General features: G+C 44.8%; 7 protein-coding genes across 7 annotated transcripts, besides 10 other annotated features; all 7 read left to right on the forward strand.

Annotated features, from left to right (window-relative positions):
* Positions 1 to 84: 84 nt before the first annotated feature.
* On the forward strand, positions 85 to 5,034 carry Tb11.v4.0001 (hypothetical protein; the record flags this gene model as incomplete). The annotated part of the gene is made up of 1 exon (XM_823112.1): positions 85 to 5,034. The coding sequence occupies one exon, from the start codon at positions 85 to 87 to the stop codon at positions 5,032 to 5,034; it is 4,950 nt and encodes a 1,649-aa protein (XP_828205.1).
* Positions 5,035 to 5,878: 844 nt separating this feature from the next.
* Positions 5,879 to 5,921: a sequence feature (A-rich).
* A 212-nt stretch (positions 5,922 to 6,133) lies between these two features.
* Positions 6,134 to 6,154: a sequence feature (AT_rich).
* A 448-nt stretch (positions 6,155 to 6,602) lies between these two features.
* Positions 6,603 to 6,624: a sequence feature (AT_rich).
* A 584-nt stretch (positions 6,625 to 7,208) lies between these two features.
* On the forward strand, positions 7,209 to 8,207 carry Tb11.47.0034 (radial spoke protein 3, putative; the record flags this gene model as incomplete). Its single annotated transcript, XM_823113.1, has 1 exon — positions 7,209 to 8,207. The coding sequence occupies one exon, from the start codon at positions 7,209 to 7,211 to the stop codon at positions 8,205 to 8,207; it is 999 nt and encodes a 332-aa protein (XP_828206.1).
* Position 8,208: 1 nt separating this feature from the next.
* Positions 8,209 to 8,301: a microsatellite.
* A 1,032-nt stretch (positions 8,302 to 9,333) lies between these two features.
* Positions 9,334 to 9,365: a microsatellite.
* An 85-nt stretch (positions 9,366 to 9,450) lies between these two features.
* Positions 9,451 to 9,483: a microsatellite.
* Positions 9,484 to 10,090: 607 nt separating this feature from the next.
* Positions 10,091 to 13,414, forward strand: Tb11.47.0033 (hypothetical protein, conserved; the record flags this gene model as incomplete). The annotated part of the gene is made up of 1 exon (XM_823114.1): positions 10,091 to 13,414. The coding sequence occupies one exon, from the start codon at positions 10,091 to 10,093 to the stop codon at positions 13,412 to 13,414; it is 3,324 nt and encodes a 1,107-aa protein (XP_828207.1).
* A 603-nt stretch (positions 13,415 to 14,017) lies between these two features.
* Positions 14,018 to 16,174, forward strand: Tb11.47.0032 (hypothetical protein, conserved; the record flags this gene model as incomplete). The annotated part of the gene is made up of 1 exon (XM_823115.1): positions 14,018 to 16,174. The coding sequence occupies one exon, from the start codon at positions 14,018 to 14,020 to the stop codon at positions 16,172 to 16,174; it is 2,157 nt and encodes a 718-aa protein (XP_828208.1).
* Positions 16,175 to 16,305: 131 nt separating this feature from the next.
* Positions 16,306 to 16,326: a sequence feature (AT_rich).
* A 705-nt stretch (positions 16,327 to 17,031) lies between these two features.
* Positions 17,032 to 17,051: a microsatellite.
* A 595-nt stretch (positions 17,052 to 17,646) lies between these two features.
* Positions 17,647 to 17,666: a microsatellite.
* Positions 17,667 to 17,762: 96 nt separating this feature from the next.
* Tb11.47.0031 (cell-division control protein 2 homolog 6, putative) lies at positions 17,763 to 18,740 on the forward strand (the record flags this gene model as incomplete). Its single annotated transcript, XM_823116.1, has 1 exon — positions 17,763 to 18,740. One exon carries the CDS (start codon positions 17,763 to 17,765, stop codon positions 18,738 to 18,740), a length of 978 nt encoding a protein of 325 aa, XP_828209.1.
* A 1,198-nt stretch (positions 18,741 to 19,938) lies between these two features.
* Positions 19,939 to 21,288, forward strand: Tb11.47.0030 (hypothetical protein, conserved; the record flags this gene model as incomplete). The annotated part of the gene is made up of 1 exon (XM_823117.1): positions 19,939 to 21,288. The coding sequence occupies one exon, from the start codon at positions 19,939 to 19,941 to the stop codon at positions 21,286 to 21,288; it is 1,350 nt and encodes a 449-aa protein (XP_828210.1).
* A 535-nt stretch (positions 21,289 to 21,823) lies between these two features.
* Tb11.47.0029 (hypothetical protein, conserved) lies at positions 21,824 to 23,668 on the forward strand (the record flags this gene model as incomplete). Its single annotated transcript, XM_823118.1, has 1 exon — positions 21,824 to 23,668. The coding sequence occupies one exon, from the start codon at positions 21,824 to 21,826 to the stop codon at positions 23,666 to 23,668; it is 1,845 nt and encodes a 614-aa protein (XP_828211.1).
* A 275-nt stretch (positions 23,669 to 23,943) lies between these two features.
* Positions 23,944 to 23,963: a microsatellite.
* The last annotated feature ends 141 nt before the right edge of the window (positions 23,964 to 24,104 follow it).

Here is a 24,104-nt window from a genome sequence, read left to right on the forward strand (position 1 = left end):
ATTCATAAAGAGGCGGAACAGCTACGGAACTTAAAAAGAGACCCGCTTCGTNATAAGAGGGAGATAGATGACCTTGTGGAGCAAATGAATAATACTGTTGGTGAACTTGCCCTGAACTTACTACGTAGCGATCGTGACTACTTGCATTTGGCTCCTGAGGGAGTACCGATTGAAGAGCTTCCACTGGAGGTCGATGCAAAGTTTTGTGCTTTGGAGGCGGAGCGTGCAATGTTAAAAGGCGAGAACAACCCGAAGAATGCGAGTATGATATTATCTTTGGAAGAGAAATTAAATGAGCGTGCTCGCCAGCTGGCTCAAGAGCAACTACTGGAAGACCTGAAGGAATTGAGTTCTTTTCAGCATTGTGTTCCTCTCTCACTTTTATCGCCTCATACTGACGTTCAGTTTGCTGCTGATGTTGCTGAATTTCGACGACTGAAAAAAGAAGGGGAGCAAAACACCCCTGCCATTCAGGGCGTTGTCGGGAGACTTAACGCACGTGCGAATGAGCTCGCGGAAGAGTATTTGCGTACCGATCGCGCATCGTATCTTAACCCTGAACAACTTGGTGTGCCACTTGACTTGCTATCTTTGGACACAGACTCTGAGTTCGTGTCACTGGAAGCTGAAAGGCTAAAATTGTTGTTGGACAGAGATGGTTATGTGTCTTATATTAATGTGTTGGAAACTCGTTTGAATGATAGGGTGCGGGAGCTGTGTCGTCTGAGTCTACTTGATTTTCCCGAATTTTTGTTGGATGTGTCGAACTTTGGGGTTCCTTTGGAGGAACTGTGCCTCTTCGAGGATGATGGTTATCGGCGTCACATTTGTTCGTGGTACAAGCTTCGTAGGACCCCGGAGGTTGATAACGAACGCATTTCTTGTGAAGCTTGTATTGTTGAAATAGTTCGGGAAAAAGCAAAATTGTATACTGAGGAGATACTTCGATCTCTTCCTCTCGTATATCGTGGTATACCGCTACGTGATGCCGATTTGTTTCGGAACGATGGTTTTATTAATAGTGTTAAACGTTTTCGGCGCGCCGTTCGTGAAAAGCGGGATGAGAGTGAGATTGTGGAGGCCGAAGATAATATGAAAAATATAGCATTTGATATAATTGATGGTTTGATTTTAAAGGAACGTGGCAGTCTTGACCAAGAGCCGGAAGGAATATCTATCAATAACGTTCCACTTGATTACGACAACGCCTATCTTGAGATGGAAGCAGAACTCCATAGTCTTTTAAAGCAACAATCCATGTGTGAAGCGGCTTCCATATTGCAACTCCGAAAAGCAATGAACGACAGGGTACACCATCTTGCCCTTATTGAGCTGGCGAAGATGAGGACTTTCTTGGACCCTGAGATATTCGGCATACCCATTAAAGATCTTCGTCTTGAAGGTGACATGGACTTCCGGAACGCGGAAATTAGTCGATATAAAAAATTAAAAAATGAGGCAAATGCTGATGTGAAAGACCTTGAAGTTTTAATGACAGCACGTGCACTTGAGGTAGCGAAGGCTTTTGTTGCGCGAGAGAGAGCTTTTTTAGAGCCAGAACCACATGGGTTGTTGTTAGAGGAATTGCTTCTAGATACGCATAAGGTGTTTACGGATTTGGAGAGGGAGCGCCGAGTGCTCCTCAAGGAGCCAGGGTTGTGTGAAAACACTGTGAAAATCAAATCACTGCAGGACAAAATGAGAGCTGTGGTCAACGAGTTGGCGGTAGCGTACGTTGCAGAGTCCCGTAAGTTCCTAGATCCTGCGCCAGAGGGTGTTCCGCTTGAGGAATTGTCTTTAGACTCGAACGAGCTATTTATTGAATTGGAGAAAAGGCGGTTTGGGCTCCTGCGGGAGGGGAAGGGAGATGAGGGTAATCTTAAAGATGTCGAGAAAAGTATGCAGGACTGCATTCGTGAGTTGGCTAAGGGGCTTTTGAAGGAAAATCGTGCCTATCTCAACCAAAAGCCATTAGGTATACCACTTGATTATCTACCCCTCAACAACGACAAGAAGCTCCGTGAATTAGAGAGGAAACGACGGGAACTTCTGAATACCTACGATAATGATTCTCCCCAAGTGAAGTCTATAGAGGGGGTGATTATTAAGCGAATTGACAAAATTGCTGCTCGTTACCTTGAAGGAGAGCGCTCCTTTCTGGATCCTTGTCCACAAACTGTTCCCCTGCGTTACTTGCCTCTTAACGCAGACACCAATTTTTGTTCCCTGGAACAGAGGCGGAGGGAGCTGCGCAGGGGAGGAGACACTGCCGAAGATGATGCAATGATAAAGGAACTGGAAATTCGTATAAATGATCGCGCTCATGAACTGGCTAAAGAGGTACTACACAATGGTCGGCTTTTTCTTCATCCTGAAATTCTCGGTGTCGCAGTTTCTGATATTCCTTTGAGTGATCACGAACCGTTTGTTCAACTTGAAGAAGCTCTGAGAAGAATCAAGGTCGACAACCCAATAAACAGCTTTATGGAGGTTGACCTAAGGGAGAAATTAAAGCAGTGTGCGAGACAGGTAACTGAAAAGATGCTCGATGAAGAACGGAGTTTCTTGGATCAAAATCCTTTGGGTATTCCACTGAACAGTTTGATGCTGAATTATGACCCGAAAATGCAAGAACTCGAGCGAGTGAGAAGGAAGAAACTGCGGGATAAAGTGGACGCTAACGAGGAGGAGAGGGAGATGGTGAGGCGCGTCAACGAGATGGCGGAGGAGGAATTACGCCGTCAACGTATGTACCTTCCGGCCACACCATTGGGAATCCCATTCCAGTACTTGGGTCTTGACAGCGATGGGAAATTTGGCCAAATGGAAAATTTTCTACGCACATTGAAAAGGGATCCTCTGTCGAAAGAAAAAGCGATTCGTGATCAGGAGAACGCAAATAGGCAGTACGTATTTAGAACGGCAGCGGAATACAAACGAAGGGAGCGCGCGTATCTTAACCCCGAGCCTAATGGAGTTTCCCTTAAGCGGCTATCCCTAGATACTGATCCCAAGTTTCAGAAGTTAGAACAAATGAGAAGAATGCTGATGCATAGCTCTGATTCAAATGATGCCCAAATTGGTCATTTGGAACATTTGGCTAACGAATATGTGCTTCAACTCGCTTTGCAACAGCTCGGGTGGCAAGACGCAGAATTCCATGACAGAAATAGGCACCTCGCAGACGATTGGGTGCGCATTAGCGAACTATACCCTGAAGGTAAATACGTACCCTTTGAACCCACAAAAGCTAACGGTTGCTCGGTTGTCTCCGCGCCCAACGACGCAAGTTACCTGGCACCTTTTATCGCCGCTTTGAGCCGCTGTCCAGATATGCTAAGGCAATTATGTGATACAACATCACATCCCGTTAATGGTCCATATTCTTTCATCTTTTTTGATCCGAACAGCAACCCTGTTCGTGTTGACATTGATGACCGTGTGCCAGTGGATGCGAAGTGTGAGCCCAAGTTTACACGCGTGCCACACCGGTCTTGGTACCCGCTGCTGCTGGAGAAGGCATATGCGAAGTTTGTTGGTGGGTACGCAAAGCTCGACCAGTGCACACCACACGAAACCCTCCGTGATCTAACGGGCCGTCCAGTGCTACATATCCCTTTTGATGATCGACTCGCAGATGCAGCGAATACGGGTGACTTCCGATCTGTGAAATTCTGGAAGGGGATTAAAAGGAACCTCGCGGCTGGAGATGTGATCACATGCATAAGCAACCACGAAAGTGTGGACGGCCTTCACTCTCAATGCAGTTACGCTCTCCTTAGTGTAATCGAAACTGTGCATGAATCGAATGATGTCTCTGACATCGTGATCAAATTACACAACTGCTACTACGATAGCCCGACATACGACGGCCCACTGTGTAACGATGATGATAACTGGACCGATGGTTTGAAGAGACTTTGCCATTATAATCCTGAGGAGGATGCACTTTACATACCTGTTCCTGTGTTTCTGCGTAACTTCTCGAGCATGCAGCGCTGTCACATAAACTGTGGCGACCGTCTGACTGCGCCTGGTGAGTGGACTGGGGTAAGCTGTGGAGGAAACCCGAAGTTCACAACTTTCCGGAACAACCCCATCTATCTTGTGGAAAACAAAACCTCCCGTCCCGTTACCATTCTTGCTGAGCTGCGGCATCATGCGCCAGCATACCGTGACCCTGACGATGTAAATCACTATCACCAGTCTGGGCTTGCACTGCTAAAGGCGATAAACACGCGTATGCCTGTGAGTCCGATCTTGACAAGTGTGACACACCGCTTTTTGCATAGGGGCATGATGTTGGATGCACGGGAGGTGTGTGCTCAAATGGAGTTGCCTCCGAGTACCACGTGCTATCTCGTCCCATATACGTTGGGTCGTGAGAACTATGGAAAGTTTCACATATCTGTGTACCCCGGTCTTGCAAAGGTGAATCTTGCCCCTCTTCGAACTGCGGCTCTCTTTGCCTCTCCTGTTGTTATTTCTATGTCGTTGAAAACGGAACTGCGGAACGGTGTGAAGGTTGAGTTTGTTGTGAGCAGAGCATGTGATGCTCATGTTTTGCTTTGTCAGAGACGACCAAAGGTTATTGATGTATGTAAAAGTGATTTACTCGGTGATTTCAGTGTTAACATGGCAGTTTATGATGAAAATGGAATCCTGTTGATGAACACAGGGGAGCCTAGGAATGCGCGGGAGGTTGCGGTTTCCTTCCGAGTTCCCCAGCAAGGTTTGTATTCTGCTGTAATTATGGCTCTTGGCGTGGATCGCCGAGGAAATCATAGAGGATGTCCCTGCCACCTAACGATATTTACGTCGAAAAAAGCGAAAGTGAGACTCCTTGGTACGGTCCCTAATTTTCCCAGGCGTGCAACACCAAGAACCTCTATCCGAAGTCAGTCAGCGGAAATCATGACACCAGTTAGTTTAACACCAAGAGACGGTCCCAAAACTGCAGGTTCGTTTCATTTGCCGTATATTTCCGGTGGACAGTCAACGACAGACTCTCCTTTTGTAATGGGCATAAAATGATTTTTTTTTCCAGCCTCCAGGCAAGTGAAACCATCGTTATCGTTTTTTTTGTTTTTGTGATCGTTTTTTTTTTGTTCTGTCGTCTCTTTCGTCATTTTGTGTGGGATCCTCAAAGTATAAGTGCTTTTTTTCCTTTCTTTCGACGGCCTTGTCACGCGGTCGACATCGTATTATCGTAGCGCAAATGCGCGATTAATGTTTTCATTCTTTGTATTGATGCACCCAACGGCGACAAGTATAGTAATATTCTACCACTATTCTTCGCAAACGCACTTTCCCCCCTTTTTTATTTGTAGTGTGTTAAAATGGTAGCAGTTTGCTGACTTGCGTGTGTATGAGGTATATACCTTCATTCTATTTGTTATACTCGCTTTTTTGCTATATTCGTTATATTCTCTGCCATTTTACCTCCTTTACTCTTAGCAAGTGTCCACTTTTCCGTATACTTACTCATTTTTTTACACGTGTTCCTCTCTTTTTTTTTTCTTGAGTGTAATATCTTGCCCTTACATGTTTGTATTTATTTAACCTTTATCACCGCACGCTTCGTTGGCCAGATGATTGTAGTTTGCGCCCTATGATTTTTAGCTTTTTTGTGTGTGCTTTGCGTTCACACTTTTATGCGACGCATTTATTCCGTTGTATCGATCATTTTGTATCGTGTCACTGTAACATCAACAACGGACAATTAAAATGAATTTGTTCACATATTTATCACTCGTCCGGCGCTTTCAAGAATTTTTTTGAAAAGACAATTTTTACTGCTAGTTTGCATAATTTAATTCTTCCTAAAGGTGGTTCGGCAACTGTAACGGGTCTGATGGGACATAAAATACTTTTTTTTAAAAAAAAGAAAAGGAAGGAAGAAAAAAAAAGACAAAAAGAAATGAGGAATGACGCTGCAATAACTGACAGCCTCTCATTTATTTCGTCATTCCTTTTACATGCGCTTGTGTTTATTATTTTCGTATCTTTCTGAAGGGGGAAGAGAGAGAAGGATAATTCGGCATTGGGCATTTGAAGGAAATGACAGGAAGGGTGGTGAAGGGAATTGTTTCGTTTTCATTTTGAAGTAGAGACAATAATCGCAAATAAACGGAATTATTATTATTATTATTTAGTGCTTTGTTTCAAAAATACGGACCTCTTTTTTTTTTGTATGTGTGCTTTCTTATTTTGATTTTCCTATTTTTTCTCCTCCTTTTTTTTAAAAAAAAAGAAACTTTATCTGCCCTGTTTTTTTTAATTCCACAGGAACAGATGCACGTTTTGTTGATGCAACGGCAATTGATGCGGATTTTAAGCATATCAGCACGCTGCCATAGTCCAAAGAGGGAGTAAAACATCATCTAATGTTTTTATTTTGAGTATTTATTTGGTATTCCCTTACACACTATTTTTTTTCGGGTCTATTTCCCTGTCGCCGACCGTTTTTTTTTCCCCCTCTTTCATTCTATTTTTTCCATTTTCATTGTTAGTGAACCAATGATATCAAGATTATTTATACTTTTTGTTGTTATTGAACAAGTGCGAATTGTTTTACTCCAAATCCAATTCCTTCAAGGTGCTTTTTTTAAAAAAATATTATTACTCTTCATGTTAACATTAGAGTTAAATATTTTATTGTTCCCTCTTCTTTTCCCTTGCTGTTTTTTCTTCCTTCTCGTTGGGGAACCAAAACGTGCTGAACAAAAAAAAACAATCAACAAAAGGGAAGGTGTAGGACAATAGGAAAGATTAGAAAGACCAGAGAAAGAAGCCGAATCAGTACGAAGGCCAAGCAGAGAGATTGCAGTAGTTAAATAAGAGAGGAATAAGCAAGAAGAAGGATAACGCGGTTTCATACGTTTATTTTTTGTGTGGTCCTGACAACACCGGGCTCTCTGTGTTTAAAACAAATTTACTGGTACTTGTGTGACCAAGTGTGTCGAGCCATTAAAACGCACAGGACATTAGACAGCTAAGAGAACAAGGAAGAGGTTTAAGTTGAATAAAGAGGGTTATTGTGAGCAGAAAATATCATCACTGTACCGCCGAGATAAATCTAAAAAGAAAAAAAAAAGAGAAATTAACAACCCTTTCCTCCAGAGAAAAAAAAAAAGAGGAAAAGAAGAGGGCGAAAGAAGAGTCAAAATAAACAATCAAGATATTGGTGGTAGAAAGTGTTTTGAATCATGCAAGGGCAAAACCAAGCAGCAGTGGATGGCACTATGGCCTACACCTTTCAGCACCCACCACAGGGGTTCTTACACGCACAATACAGGGATCCTCACAGCAGTGTAGGCCGTAAGCAATATGCCAATATTATGCATGACCGTCGTGTGTATCGCGGGAATACGTACGCCGCCGTGCCCATGTCAACATATGCGCGAGACGAGGAAGAGCGAGTGGTTCGCGAGGCAAACAGACGTCGCAAGGAACTTCAGCAGCGGGCCACTTCTATAAAGCGTCGTAAAGAACTTGACGCAGCCCAACGGAAACTTGCGACTCCGCCCCCCGTTGTTGGACGGCAGCACATAGAAGTACAAACGGAGGAATTCCTCGAGGAACTGAAGGATGAGGTGGAAGTGGTTCAGCAGGAAACACAAACTGATCCCCTTCTCGACCGCCCTGCGACACCACCGTATGTTCCTGTAAAGTCTGGTCGTGATGCGGAGTCGCAAATTAATGAAGGAGATTTGTTTCACTTCGACGACGCCGTTGACCCGATTCTCGATGTTATGGTTGGAAAGACACTTGAACAAGCGATGTTGGAGGTATTGCAGGAGGAAGAACTGGAACTTCTGCGGCAGCAGCAACTGGAGTTTGAGCAACGACGCAAGGAGGAGTTACTGGAGGCACAGCGACTTGAAGCTCGTGAGAAACGCCTCTTTGAGGAGAAGGAGCGGCGGAAAAAGCAGGAAATCGAGCGCATCAAGCGCGAGAAGGCTACACGTGAGAAGCTCCAGGCCCGTCAGTTTGCCAAGATGTATTTAATGAACCTCGAAAACCGTGTCTTTGCAAGGCTTCAGGATGAGGGCTGGTTTCGTGATCGCGTATTACACGAGGTGGAGTTTGACTTCTTCCCGTGGCTCATGGATCAGGTCGCGGTGGAACTTGAAAAGAAGCAGCGGGCGCGTGTGTTGGTAGACGATCTCATTCGCCAAGTAGTTGCCATACAGTTGAATAGCTGAGATATAAATAAATAAATAAATAAATATATATATATATATATATATATATATAAGCATATGCATAAATAAAATATGTGTATTTACATGTATTTATTCACTTTTTCTACTGTTGGAGAGGTAAAAGGAGAGTATGCACTGACCAACGGCTAGTGCTGTGGTTAAGCGGCACGATACAATGAAGGGAAGCGAAGGAGGAGCGGGATATCGTCGGCCCGCAACCGGTTAGAGCAGAAATAATGAATGAAAGACACGTGAGAAGGAAAGAGGATGTTAGATGTTAATCTTTTCCTTTAAGCGATTCCATCCTCTCTTCTGCTGCACTCTCTACTTGTACGATGTCAATTTCTCACTCCTTCAACTTTTTAGGCTTGTGAATTTGCTCGCTATTTTTATCATCCTTTTTGTTTTTTTGTGTGTGTTTGTGGTTGTCGCCTTTCTTCCTACAGTCACCGCCCCCCTATTCGCTTCTCTTTCGGATCACGCTCTCCTTCTCGTCATTTGAGCATATGTCACCGCCAGTGTTATTGGCATGTTTCAGAGAGTTAAACCATTTCAAACTTTCTTTTTACTGCAGACGCTGTGTAGAACGGTTAGAGACAAGTTTATGGTTGGAAATGGCGAGAAACTTATTGTTGATCTTCTTACGGTGCTGCTGCTTCCGCAAATAGTTGTTTTACTCGCCGTTTTCACATGAGACTGTTTTGTTTCGTTTTTTGCAATTTTCTCACCAACAGTCGCTGTTGTCGTTGCGTGTGCGAAGTCATTTTTTTTTTTTTTTGATTCGTGCCGTGTCGTGTTCGGTCATATTTTCTTTGTGTGTGCTTGTGACGTCTTTTCTTCGTTCCGTCTCATGTAGTTGAAGCTATTGAGGGAACAAGCGAATACGTAAAGCACTCGTGCACAAAGAAATCTTTAAAGGAAAAACGAAAGAGAGAAAAAACACGTGTCAGCTCTTGAGGTAATTCAGAGAGGCTACATGTATATTTATAGCAGTTCTGTCACTACCAAGATTGCCATGCACGTGAAGAAGAAAAAAAAAGGAAACTGAGGGGTACTTGTATATTGAGGGATGATAATTAGGAGGGGGTGAAACATGAGGCAGCACCTTCATGTTTAATATAAGAATTATATACATATATATATATATATATATATATACTCTTATTTAAAAAAAAACTCTTAGCCTCTTCTATTGTGCTCCTCTCACATCTACTCTCCTTCGGTACCTTTACCTTACCCTCGCTTTCTTTTTTCTTTTTTTTTTCTTTTTTTGTTTGATTTGTTTGATTTGTTTGACTGAGTGTTTTCTATTGGTGGTGTTGTTGTGGCGGTTGTTGTTGTTTGGCACTCTACTGTCGTGCACCGGATGTGTCTCATTCTAGAAAAGAAATCAGTTTTTTTTATTCAATATACATATATGTATATATCTTTTATTTGTCCATTTTATTGTTATTATTATTTTTGGGGGGAGTGTGGGGGGAGAAATGTCATTGTAGAAGCCATCGCTTGTGGTTGCTGGTTTCTTCTTCCTCCACCCCCAGTGCACGATATGTTGATGGTGCTATGAAATTCTCTGTTAGCCGGTTAACGTAATTTTACATCCCCTTCTTCTTCTTTCCCCCTCGGTCGTTTCCGCTACTCGCATTTCATTCCAGTTATATACGCTACGGTTTGAGATACTCAACCGCTTCCTGCATCGCGAACCTGCAAGCGGAAGAAGCAAGCTCGAAAAAGGGAGGTACAAAAGGGTTTGCTTCAAGAACTGTTGTTTTTTTTTTTGCTACAAGTTGTTGACCGACACCAGGACACAAAAAAACCGGAGAATCACCGTCTTAGCCGTTCCGAGTTTCAAAAAAGGAAATCAAAAAAAAAAAGGCGGTAGTATGAAGGCGCTTAGTGACGATTCTCTACCTTCTTTCCGATTGGGATCACAGGGGAACTTAGCCGCGGTTCCCACGAAGGGACCATCACCGCGGTTTGAACTTGCACCTATTGTGAATGAACTTCAGCAGCAGATCATATCAGCGGACTGTCAAAGTGATGTCATTGCCATGCTTGGCGCATCCGGACGACTGGTGTTACGTGACACAATGCAAGATGGTCCACCACTAGTGACCTCTGTGCGTAACCCTTACCGCGTGTTTATGAGCCCAGACGGCAACCACACTCTTGTCTCCACCACCGATGGGGAGTTGTGTTACTTTTCTGTACGGAATCGTAAATCAACAGGGCATTTCACTCTCCACAATCGTGGTGCCAGTGGGAATGAGGCTGCGCGAAATAATGTGGCTTCGTGTGTTTGTTGGCTTTCATCTGATGCTGGGTTTATTGGAAGTCCACGCACTTCTATCAGTGGGGCAGAAGGAGTAAGCGGCAGTGGCAGTGGTTGGCAGTTGGGATCAGGAACCGTTTACTGCCTTGTGGGCACAAAGTTGGGTGGTCTTGTGTTTTTAGTGAAAGTGGAGGTACATGGAGACGGGGGTAGTGTGAAGTTAACGTGCTTCCGTTCTCTGCAACTTCCCGACGCCAACCCCCAACAACAAGTTGGGTCTGTTGAGGTCGAACATATAAACTCCTTATGGGTTTTGTTCGTGTCAACTCCTACAGTTCTCTATCGAGTGGAGGGGCTCATGGATTCTCCAGCAGATTTCTTTGATAGTATCACTGCTTCAACAGGTATGTGGAATATTCGTAGGGTGTCTACTGCGGGGAATGCTTCAGCGTCGGGTGCTGTCGTGTTGTACCGTCCAGGTATTGGGATGCCGGCACAATCGTATGCATGGGCAAGTGTAGCTGGTGTGGTACATGGTTTGCTAAATAGCCGTTCAGATGGAAGTTCTGCTAATAGTGGTGAAGCAGCTCTTGTTGAATTAACCGACGGAGGTTCTGTTGTGAATGAACAGCTTCTTGACTTGGAGCACGTAGTGGTACCCAAAAGTAGTTCCAACGAAAGTGCCGCGATTACGGCGGCGGTGCCTGATCACTCCTTCAGAGGCGAGTCACAATTGCCGGTTGGTGCAACGTTGGTGGACGTTGGACTAACTGCTTTCCATATGTTGTTACTGTATAGGGATAGGTTCATTGTGCTCAACCACCCAGCCGGTCTTTCGTGGCGGGGAGCCTCCTCCACACTGCAGGGGGATTGGCCATACCTTTGTGAAATTGAGGAGCGTATTCGGTTCGATCCATTTCGTTATTCAAAGCGGGAGTCACCCCTACGCGGAATCGTTCGAGACACTGCAGCACGGAAGGTGTACGTCTTTGATGCGAACACTTTCTGGGAGCTTCAGGTAGAACAGGAGCACCGACAGCAGTCGGAACTCTTCCTTGACCGAGCGGTCAACACAAGGGAGAGCTCTCATCTGCGAAACCGCTACTTCAGGGCCGCGTATCAACTATGCAAATACGATAAGACAATGAGAAATAAGGTTCAATTTCTTCGTGGAAGGTTTCTCCTTCAAATAGGTGCTATTCGTCGGGCGATGGATGTTCTTGCGGAATGTGACTTCTTCGAGGACGTTTACCACCTCCTTATGTCCTTTCGGAACAGTAAGGTGTTGCAACTGTACGTAGAGAAACGGTACAAGAACTTGGTCAGGCGTGTCACTGAGGGGAAAGGTGTGCAAATGCAGTTGGCGTGTTTGTTGGCGCTCATTGTAGTGTTGCGGTTGGACACCATTGCACGTAGTGAAAACATAACTGATGCACCTTCCGCAACTGCGGTAGCAGAGACTTTAACATCGGGGTTGACAGCTTTCATTGAAGAGACGTTGGAAGAGCGATTGCCCATGTTTAGTTGTGTTGGTTACGTTAATCTCATCGCACAGCTGTTGGAAGAGCAGTCTCGACCAGAATTAGTACTGAGGTTCGCTGAAAGGATGAACAAGATGCGCTACGTTATCACTTACCATGTATCGCGCGCCAACTATGTAGAGGCAGCAAATGTGCTTGGGGCTCATGCGCGGCGGATCGATATGCGGAGTACCTGGTACAGTCTTGCCCCCATCCTCATGAAGAAGTGTCCTATACAGTTTACCAAAGCGATGCTGCGTGCGGTTAGCCGAGATGCCTATGACATGCCCTATTTGCTTTTGAATGCTGAAAAACTCATCCCAGTTTTCACCCAATATGAACCGCACATGAACGAGGATCCTGACAATCAGGAGCATCAAGTTGTTTTATTTCTCGACAATTGCATCACGAAATTGGGTTGTGATTCTCCTGCCGTCCACAATTACTACCTAAGCCTTGTGGTCAAACACGACACGAAGCGCCTAGATGAATTTCTCCAGTCTTCGCTTTACTATGATATAAGATTTGCCCTGCGGCAGTGCCTCGAGTCGCGCAGATATCGGCAGTGCGTGAGATTGTACAGCCAACTTCACCTTTATGAGGATGCATTGCGAGCAGCATTGGATTGTGCGGAGTTGACACAGGACGAGACGCCAGGTGGCGCCAGCAGTGCCATCGTCGGTAGTGGTGTGAACGAATGTGCTGCGACATCTCTCGTAAGCGGAGCGGATTTGGGATGTAATGAAGGTGAGGAAAGGGATGCATGGTCGAGGTTGAGCGTAGCGCAGGAATTACTTCTATCGCTTCCGGATGATATGCCGTTACCTCGGCGCAAGGCCTTATGGCTCATTGTGGCTCAACATGTTATTCAGAAGAATGACAACCGTGCAGCACTCCGTATTTTAGCTGACTCCTGTGGAGTTTTGAAACTGGAGGATATTCTCGAGGAAATGAACGACGTTAGCGTCATGGAAAACTTCAAAGGGGCTATATGCAAGAGTCTTGAGGTTTATGCATCGTTGACTAAGCAGCTTCGGGAGAAGCAGTTGGAGGCGGGTCGCATGTCCGAGGAACTGAAACGGGAGATTGAACAGCCTCGCAACAGCTTTGGTTACGTAACAGCGAATCAGCGATGTATAATTTGCCGCTCAACTTTGCTTCAGGGGGATGCCCCGTTCTTCATTTACCCCCGCTGTTGCCATGCAGTACACGAGTCTTGCGCGGTGGCAAAATTAGAGAGCATTGGGGGGTTGGAGGCTTTTGTTGTGGACGAAGGACTTCCAAAAAACTTCTTGGACGGCATTAACTCGACACGTGATTTGGCCCAGATGGATTGCGTGATTTGCGGCGAAACTGCAATATTGGAGATTGACATGCCATTATTTACAGAGGACGATTCTTGGTTAGTGTTGTAGCGGCTGACTGTCGCTAAGGCGGTCGCAGCACGCCGTGTTCCACGTTCTCATTATTTTTTACTCATTCCGTTACCTTGCCGTGTGCTGTGGTGCCCGACGTTCACCCGGAAAACTGCAGGTATGCACGCTAGTGAGGGAGTCTACAGTACAAAACAAAAGGAAATTTACCGTTGCTATATAGTAATTAATTCACGACCCCTCTTTGTGTGTGTGTGTGTGTTATTTTTTTTTTTAATGTTATTCTGTGCTACTCGTATAACCTCCGCTATGCCATTTGTTTTCCATATTTGATTCTTGCGTCGATGACGTGAATAAATGTACATTAATTCGCGAGATATATATTCATAGAAGTTGTTGGAATCTTTGAAAAAAAAAAACGACCGCCACGTGGCGTGGGGTGGACTAAAGATATTTCCAACCGACCGGTGCTGCAGTTCATCCGTTTCGCCGAAACGCTTGTCATCTGCTGTGGGTATTACTCACTTGTGATCAAAGAGTAACTGGGAGGAGGCTCACCACGCTGCCGGCACTCTCCTTGTTTTTCGTTTAGCGGTATCTTTATTTATTTTAGATCAACGTTACGGAACTAACAGCGTGTGTGCAATGAAGTTTTGGGTGAAGGCAATAACGGATAAAAACGTGCAAGAGCAACTTCTTGTTGACGCTGAGAGTTTAGATGAGCTCACGAAGGAGCTCAGCAGCTTACTCAACACGTGTGTGACTTCAATATCCGTTTCCGACTTCCAGTCACAAGTAGTGGACAAGATCAACAGTGGTACCGATATTGTGACTGTCAACGTCGGCACATCAACCACCTGTAGTGATAACAATTCAAAGGCGAATACTAACACCAGTCATTTTGAGACAAGTGTAACGAGCACAGGGCATTGGTTATGTAACGATGCAGCCTTGTCGTTGACTGAAGATGACGAGTGGTTGTGTTCAACCGCCAGCACAGCTATTGCGGAAGGAACACCCGTAAGACGTACATTAGTAGCAAATCAGTTGCTCCTGGATGCTACACCGCAAATAGACCGTATTTGCCTTCGCCGTGACCAGTTGGAGTTACTACTTCGGCCGTCCCATAGGGGTGCCTACCACAGTGTTATCACGGGTTGTTTTGCACGCATGCGATGGCGACAGGGATACAGTCTGTACCAAATCGTTCGCCCTGCAAGTGATCAGATGCTCGTATTCGACATGATTCACTATGAGGAAACGCATGGAATGGAGGTAGTTAGCAACGCTCCACCTGTTGCCCAGGAACTTACCACGTGGGGGAAGCGGATGCGTGCTGCCTCTCGTCCCTTCGTGACTGCAGGTTTTATTGAGGCAAAGGTGGGAGATGTAAATTCTGCCCTGCGAACTGCAAGGGGATCCTCTGTGGAGCGCCCGTCGCTACAACCACAAATAATGGTCCCTTCAACTCCCCCTGCTTCCAGCACAGATTCTTACCCAAGACGAGCGCGAAAAACGCTTAATGCGTATAGTCCCTCCCTAGCCTTCTTCAGCTTTGACCGCTTACTGATAAAAACGAACGATACACTCAAACACTCGCAGTTTTGTATTGTGAATGAACCGGAAATGGATTCTTTCAGCGTCGTCATTTTCGCGTCACGGTTTTCCAACACTTATGCGAAGAAACCAAGACGGTCAGACTTTGCGGGGTGTATGATTACCTTAGATAAGAATGCTCGAACCCCCGGAATAGCAAGTGAAAGAGATATTACAGAGAAGGGTTACGAAATGCTTTGCTCTCCGCAGTGGTGGGGGTGCCGTTATATCGCACTGGTTAGACCCCAACCAACCGGAAGTAGTGAACCCTACATTGATAGTAGAGGAATTTGTATGCAGGACTTCACGGTGTTGTCCGGTCGCTTCTTGTCGAGTCTCTTTAATCCACCAACGACAACGTCCCTACCGGTTCCTACTTGGGCAACAGGCGAGGGTCTCTCTGCTAACATTTTGCGTCCCCAACTTGTTGTGCACCACAAAAAGCTTCATGTATTCTACCTTATTAGCATTGTGACATCGTCTCCGGTTCGACGTCCGTGCAGCGTTCGCTTAGGAGCTTGTGAGCCGTTAAATGTTGGTGCTGTGTCAAGCAATGCCAATGCAGACAGCCAAGCTGCTGAAGGTGGTGCTTCTTTGGATGGCTCGTTCGCGAACAGTGGTGCACTACCGCACAGGAACAGATCGAATAGTCCCGCACTTGTGGGTATATGCCAGTATAGTCTAGCACACGCGGTTTGTGAAGGGGATGCGTTTGGACAGTGGCATATTGTGTCAGATGAGGAACCGCTGCTGTCTTGTCAAACTAATATGCCCGTATTTACTGCTGCCTCAGTCCCTGCAGTCGATGCTAAGCGTGAGAAAAGTATTGTTAGCGACAATTCACCAGAAAGTGATCCATTGAACGTGCTGCAATTACTGTGGTATGAAGGGGACGCTTCCGACAGTCAGTCCTCGGCCCCATCCAACCAATCCACATTGTCCTCCGCATCTCGAAGTAATAGCGTGAGTAACCGCCCTCTACTACCGTTTGAGCGATGGGTAAACACGCATGAGGATGCATCACCAGATGCTTGGGAACAGGAACCAAGTTATTCCGCTGTACGCATAAATACGGAACTAATGAAATCCGGCGTTTGTTCCCTGTCATTATGTGAGCACGAGGGGATGGTACTTGCTGCCTCCGTCAACCGAGACGCTCAGCAGCGCACTGTTGTGATAGTGGCACCACTAACGACAGAACCGTGAATACAACGAGAAAAAACCGGAAAGAAAAAAACATAACATATTGAACAAATCGAAGAAGGGTGTACTTTGTTCTGCGAGTAAGAAGAGGGTGGAGGAATCGTATTTTTCCGATTTCTTGATGAACGTTCGCCTTTTTTTTTTATATATTTTAAGAGGACTATTGTGGTTGCATGTGGGTACAAAAGAAGGAAATAAATGAAATGATAATAAAGTGTGCATTTATGTCTTTTTCGTTATCATTTTACTTTTCGTTCATTCATTTTATATTCTTTTTTTCCAGCTTCAATAATTCCGTTGTACCTTATTGTTCTAAATAATGTATAATCGTGTTACAATCCCCGTGTCCCATGTTTTCTTCACCTACGACTTTTCCCTCTCCTTCTAAAAAAAGAGAAGAATGAAAAATATAATATTAATGAGCTTTCTTTAATTGTGGTTACTGTTATCTGTACTATATTTTTCAATGTTTTTTTGTTTTTGTATTTTTCGCTTTAGCATATTTATGTCAATAAGATGCGGGAGCGTTCACGAGAATTATTAGTTGTGTGGTTGTCGTCTTTGTTATCTCCGGCACAACACCTTATGTGCTTATTGTGTGGACACAAGAGAAACAGAAATGGGAGAAGGGGGATTTTTTTTTTTTAAAAAAGAAGAACCTTTTTTCGTTTTATTTTCGTATTCGGTCGTATAATCCCACTTTTCGTTACTTTTATCTCTATTACCTCTTTTCATTTTGCTTCCCGCTTTCTTCTTTTAACTTTTCCCCCATCTTCCTCTTCCCAAGTTTCTTTTTTGTATAGTGTGCTGAAGTTTGCGAGACTGAGCGAGACTGTTACACGTTACAACAGTCGTAATGGTATTATTATTATTATTATTAAACAATGATAATAATAATGATAATAACTTTTGCTAGTGTTATTATTACTATTTTGATTTCCGTCTACGTTCTATTTATTTTGATTTTGCCTTCTGTTACTTTCTTTATTACTTTAGTTGTTTTAGTTCCAGTTTCACTTTTTTGTTGTTTTGTGTGTATGTGTGCATTTTGCGTGTTTGTAGTAGTTATTCAGTGCCCACTCCTCCCTTCTCCCATACGCTCAGATTTCCTTTATTACGCTAGAAGGAAGCAGAGCGAACACGCATACACAAAACGAATAAAGAAAATTTAAAATGAAAAAAGAGAAAGAAAAGAAAAGTACTCTCCATCATTCCTCTTTATTTTTCCATATGAGATCCTGTTGGCTCCCATCTCATCTCATCACTTCTCCCGTTATCTGTCTCCTCACAGTGTCAGTGGCATCGGCGCCAGATGATTATTTGCATGTTCATTGCTTGCGGTTCTTTCCAGTCTAAACTAAAAAACAACAAAAACTTCGCTTTTCCCCCTATTTCATCTGATTATTCCCTTTTGTAATCGATTTTTTAAAAAAAATGTTTATATGCGTACAACGTGCGTAGATACATTTTCTCTAATATATATATATATATATATTGATACGCAAGTAATTATAAGAGAATCAAGGCGGAGGGGTTCAGTACGTTACTTTAGGCGTAAGGGGTGGCGGGAAACTGAAACGGGTTGGATATCATGTCTGATACATTAAGTAGCAAACTAGACGATGTCGATGCGGATGTTTTGCGCGGCGCGTATGAGCCCGTAGCGATTATCGGAGAGGGAACTTATGGTGTTGTCTTCCGTGCACGTGGGGTTGCGAGCGGGGCCGAGTTTGCGATAAAGAAACTAAGAAGTGACAAGCTGAAGGAAGGCGTTCCTGCAACAACACTTCGAGAAGTGACGCTGCTGCACGAAATGAGTGACAATCCAAATGTGGTGCGACTGCTCGATGTTCTGTGCTCCAAGCGTCGTGTTTATTTGGTGTTTGAGTTGCTTAACGAAGATCTGAGGTCTTTTATTCGCCGCAACTATCCGCAACCACCCGCTACTGCCAGTAGCTCTGTTGTACCTTTGAGACTCGTGAAAAATTTTACCTGTCAAATGCTTCACGCCTTGTGGAGGTGCCACCAGAATCGAATCATTCACAGGGACCTTAAACCTGCAAATGTGCTTCTCGGGGTAAAGAAGTCAACGAGGAATGACGGCGAGGATTCGTACATTTTGAAACTGGCGGACTTTGGGCTTGCGCGTACTTATGAGATGACATTGTTGACGTATACGAAAGAAGTAATGACGTTGTGGTATCGTGCACCAGAGATTTTGCTTGGGGAGCGGCACTACACGCCAGCCGCAGATGTGTGGTCGGTTGGTTGCATTGTGTTGGAGATGATTGTTGGTTGTCCTGTTTTTAGAGGTGAGTCCAACCGGGACCAGTTAGATAGGATCTTCTACACTGTGGGAACACCGACGGAAGAGACATGGGCTGGCGTAGCAATGATGCCAGGATATGACAAGGCAACGAAAATATATAAGGTGGCGCCTCTCCATGAGCGATTGCCGACATTCGATAAGGAGGCAGTACAGTTTGTTGCATTTCTTTTGCAAGTCAATCCAAAAAGCCGTCCCACTATTCCTACAATTCTTCAACATCCTTTTCTGCAAGGTGACTAGCTCCTTCCCCTCCTTCCACCCCCAACACGTTCGTTGCTTTGCTGTTGCTTTGTTTTATATCATGATTAATTTATCGGTGAAGATGTGGTAATCAGTTTTGATTGAATAAAATCTCCGGGGTCTCGATCATTTGGTGAGGCGTTACGATTTAACAATGCGTATTTTTGTGCGTGTTTTGCAATCAACCATTGTAGTCGAATAGATATGAGAGGAATCAACATCCCGTAGAATTTCCAAAGGCTCAGACGTAATGAAATCACCTGAGTCGCGTAAATCATTTCTTAATTTTTTAATTTTTCGCCGTCGTTGTTTTTTTTTCTTTCTTTGTATTCTTGGAGGTTTCTTCGTAGCGGCTTTCTTGGCGCGGATCATACACATAATTAGTGCGGGGTGAGGGTCATTGATTGAGGGAATGGGGAACCAACTTCAGTAACCGCTTTTGTATGAGGGGATGGGGCATGAGTTGTGTACTCAAAATAAGAAAAATAACGCAAAGAGAGTGAAAATCAGTACACACGGTCTGTACGCATAGCCGGTGTTCGCGACTGGGGAAACAACACAATGCTATTAGTTATTAAGTTGTTAGTGGAGGTGGTGTTTTTGATTATTTATGCACTTCACCTGTGGTAATGTCTCTGAGGTATCGTGGGGTACCTCGTTTTGTAAATCTATTGAAAATGTTTTTTAAATCTCCCACGTCTCTTGCTTCGTTTTCGTTTTGTTTAATAGTTGCTGAAGTGTTATTGGCATATTCTTCATTTCTCTTTTTATTTCCGTTTCATTTGTTTCTTCCTCCACCCCTTATCACCCTTTTCTTCTTTCGCTGTTTGGAGTATGAAAATGATTGATCACCACTCGCCATGTGCAGGGGTATGTTTCTTCTTGATATGAAATGCCGATCAAGGTTGCGGTTATTCCCTCCCTGAAATGCTAAAGCGAAAATATATATATGTCAGCGGTTTCTTCGTTAACACTTTTCTCGGCCGGTTTATATCGTGTGTAATTGCTTTTAAGGCTTGTGAAAGCTATGGTCGCCTCTGTAATTAGTTGAATGATTTTTTTAAAAAAAGCTTTCATTGTAATATTCTGGTCATCTCTTGGTTTCCCTTTTTTTCCCATCAAACATGTCCTTCTAACACTTCATTAAACTAACAAAATATAAAGAAAACAAGCAAGTATAGTGAGTCATATTTGTTGCATGAGCACCTCAATTGAGGGAGACAATTGTGGTATATGTTTCACTTCGATTCATCCTCAGTGTAACCCACGTGGAAAACTGAATAGTTGTGGACACATATTTTGTGCATATTGTATTAAGAAGTGGGCGGAAAGCACAAATGTCTGCCCTCATTGCAAGGCAAGATTTACAACCATTACGGTGTCAAATACCAAAGGTAAAAATGAAGTAAAGAAGGTTCGAAAGCGAAACTACAAACTATGGGAATTAAGTGATTCGGAAAGTGAGGGTGAGGGCGGTGAAGCCCTGGCACTGCCACGCGGTTCGGTGCGATGTGGCGTTTGCGGTGAAGGCGACAACGCCATTCGTATGATTTTTTGCGACCGCTCCCAATGTGACTATACCGTTCATTTGGATTGTGTTGGGATGTCCGACAGGCCATCTGAGTTCTTTTGTTCCGAGTGTCGTGCGATGTTCGGGGAAGGGGAAACTTCAACATGTCCGCCACCCAACGTCGGAAAGGATCGCAGTTGTAACCCAACAGAATATAACGGCAGTAGCTCCTCGCCCAGTTCTAATGTTTGTGCGCCTGCTCCTTCACCTTGCACAACTACAGCGAGGAAAATTAGTGTCCCACCGCCGGCATTTCTCCGAGAGGCAATGGAGCGATCCGCTGGGAAGAGGCTAAGAGACGCTAATGTGGAGAACCGCAGTGAAACGCCGGTCATGCCGCGCCGAAACGCAAATGACTGGAGTCCTGAAGGCGGATATGTAAATGTCGACAACGGCACCATCAACCACGCAGCACAAACCGCGATGCAGCAATATCTTCAACGTATGGAGCAACGCGCGCATAGGGAGAAACTTCAATGCGCACACCGCCCCGCGCAACGGCAAGGAGGGGGAGACTGTTTGCGTCAAAATACCCAACTGCGTCTCGATAGAAGGTGCGCTCAGGTCAGGTCTGCTGCAAATGCTGCTGAAATGGAAGCGCTTCTCAATCCGATAACACGGCAGCGTGAAGAGGAGAGACTTGCAAGGCAACTGGCTAAGGACCTGATGCCCGTGCTTCGCCGCAATCAGTACCTTAAAGACAACCGATTAGTGTTGGACAGTGACGGGTGTGTGGTTATGAATCCGCCACCGTCGGAACTGGAGGCTTCTGGACGTGAAGCTGAATTGTACAGTCAAGCCATGGTGGAAGGGCGGCGCATGGCTCAGCAACGCATTAGTGCAAAGGTGGCAAGTGCACGCCTTCGGAAGGAACAATTACTCATGATTCAGGCAGAAAGGGAGGCTCTTGCGCTTAACCAGCTGGCGATGATGATTGCCTCACGTCGCACCGGGGGGGGGGATCCGAAGGTTGACTGATTTTGTGATATCCTATCCGAAATTTTATTATTTTTGGTGAGTGTGTGGAGCTGGAGTAAGGACTCCATGATTTTTGTCTTTTTTTTTCTTGGTGGATGCTGCTGTTACTTCTCTACCGCAGTTGTTTCGGTTTTTTTTGTTTTTTGAAAAGTCAGTTCGTTGATACGACAAATTACTTTGAGGTTTTTTTTTTTAAAAAATGGAAGCAGACACAACAATTATTAAGCGAGGTTATTGCGAGAGAGCCTATACATTACATGTATACGTTTGTGCGTGTTTAATTGATTAAGTTGCAGTTGGTTGTGTTGCGTCACTTAGATTATTATGTTGTTTTGTTGATGTCTGAATAGTCATTACCATATTGCGTTCTACTCTTGCACTGCTGTCCGCTACTTTCACTCCGCTTCGTGATCAACTTTGCTATTTGCTCCATTTACAATATCAAATATGTACCAATATTGAAGAACTGCTAGGTTTGTATCACTAAAGAACAGATAGTGAGATCAAACAGAAGGGCAGTAATCCATCACCCTTCATGGGAGACAGTGTGATACCCCATCACACGGTGGTGCAGTGTATTTACTCATTTTTAAAGGCACATGGGTACAAAAACTCACTTCTCGCCCTGCAGAGCGAGTCCCGTGTGCCGTATAATACCATTGATGTTGTTGAGATTGATGAAGCAAGCAAAGACACACCGTGTGTGAACCCGAAGTCACTGGAGCGCGCAGTTCTAGGAGGCAAATGGGACGTTGTACTCCACAATTATGTGGATACTTTGTTACTCCCTGAGGAGATTGTTTTTGCTCTCTATGAGCTCATATTTGAGGAGCTGCTGGCGTTGGGAGGGTTTGTTCATGCGGCGCGTGCTTTGTTTACATCTTCGCCGGTGTTTGCCAACATGAAGCGCTCTTCCGGCGCCCGATACGCTCGGTTGGAGCGAATGCTCGCTTCTTTCAAAAACGAAAACATTAACGACGTAGGAACTGGAGGAACTGAAGTGGTTCCTCGCCATCTTATGGAGAAGCGTGAGGCATTGTTGAAAACCTTACAGGAAGCTATCACTTGGAATGAAGAACCATACGATGGTGCTCTCCCCGCAGCGTTATGCCGGATGTTCAGTAATGATGGACGTATTGGTGGGCCCCCTTCACAGCAATCGACCATGGCGAAAGGGAATGATGCTGTAAGCGTTGGTGATGCCTCAGCAGTTTGTGCTCCTACCACCTTTTTGCGCTATCCGCTTTGCTGCCCAAAGAAACTCAAAAGCCAAACGCTACCTGGGGGCGGAAGACCATCCGCTTGCATCGTCACACCTCTGTCCAGGAGTGGAGGGGAACAAAGGAAGTTTACTGCCCTCGTTGTTGGCACGACTGACGGTGTAGTTAATATTCTTGATGCTGAATCTGCGGGTCCTGTGGAAGGTTCTGTCAAACACACCGATGAGGTTTTGAGTGTAACCGTGGACGCAGGAGCGGACGGCGGCGTTGCATGGGTTGCGGTTGGGTATCGGGATGGTTGGGTGAAGATTTATAACACAGAGACTAGGAAGTTGGTGCGCCGTTTCACACAAGTCCACAGTGGGGGCGTAACGTCTGTTGTTTTTACTGGGTCAAGGGCGCCTGAGCTTTTTGGGCACCGGACGCACCTTGTTTCGGGATCATACGATGGCAGCGTGCAGCTCCTTAACATTCTTAGTGGGGTTTCGCTTCAGCGTATCGGTGATGCACATCATTCCAAGTATGTGTTGTCCTTGTGTGGGATTTGTTCGGAATCTAGCGAGGATTACCACGTCGTGTCGGCTGGGAATGACGGCGTTCTTTGCTTCTGGAGCTTCTCCGAAGAAAAAATCCAGCGAGTGGGACATCCGCGAGCGTTGACGACAATTCATGCCGCCTTGAGGGATGACATTCCAACCCGGTTGCTGCCTATAGATGACAGTGGGACAACGAAGGAAATCTTGGTTCTTACCCGCGGGCAGTGGGCGCTGGTGCTGAGTACCTGTTTTACAAATAACTCAGCGGAACCGCTTGTACTAACACTCCACTGCACCATTTACACTCCTCGACCGATGTTTGGCGGTTGCTTGAGGGTTGTGAATACTCCGGCGCAACCGGAGCCTATGTTGACCGTCTTTCTAACTGATAGAAGTGGTACCATTATACTTTACAATATTGAAATGAGGTGGCGCGGGTCTACTACTGTTGGTACAACCAAGGAATTTCGTCCTGTCGATGAGAGCTCTATTGTGGTGATAGAACACGGAAAGACTGTAGAAACTCTTAACGTAGCATACGTTCCGGGGAAGCTCGACAATCTTTTGGCTTATTCCCCTTCGATTCCTGCCATGTATCTTCTTTCGTGGGAAGCAGAGGCGTGAAGTTGACTTGAAATGTTCGCACTGATGGTTTTGCGCAGTGATTTTACAAACTTTTGTGCATTTCTGGAATAGCTGCCAACTATCTGGATGCGGCATCGGTGTCTTCTCTCTCTCTCTATATATATATACGTTTTTTTTAAAAAGTCATGAATGTCCTTACCCACGAAATTCCCTTGACGTTACGTGGTCATCTGGGTTTGGCTTATTGGGGGAGTTGGGTGTGATCAAAAGTCCCCTTAATAGTTTTCACGCGAATTCATTGCATCGGTTTAAAATATTATTATTATTATTATTACCGTTATATATGTTCCTTTTTTTTTTGTCGTCAGCAAGTGCGTAAGTTGAGCACTTCCCATTCCCCTTCCCCTCATCTTTTTTTCTTTTGACCACCGTAGCTCTTCTCTGGTTTTTCTTCTATAATGATAAGTTTTAGTAC

The sequence above is a fragment of the Trypanosoma brucei genome, assembly GCF_000002445.2.
Source record: "Trypanosoma brucei brucei TREU927 chromosome 11 chr11_scaffold01 genomic scaffold, whole genome shotgun sequence".
Lineage (NCBI taxonomy): Eukaryota > Euglenozoa > Kinetoplastea > Trypanosomatida > Trypanosomatidae > Trypanosoma > Trypanosoma brucei.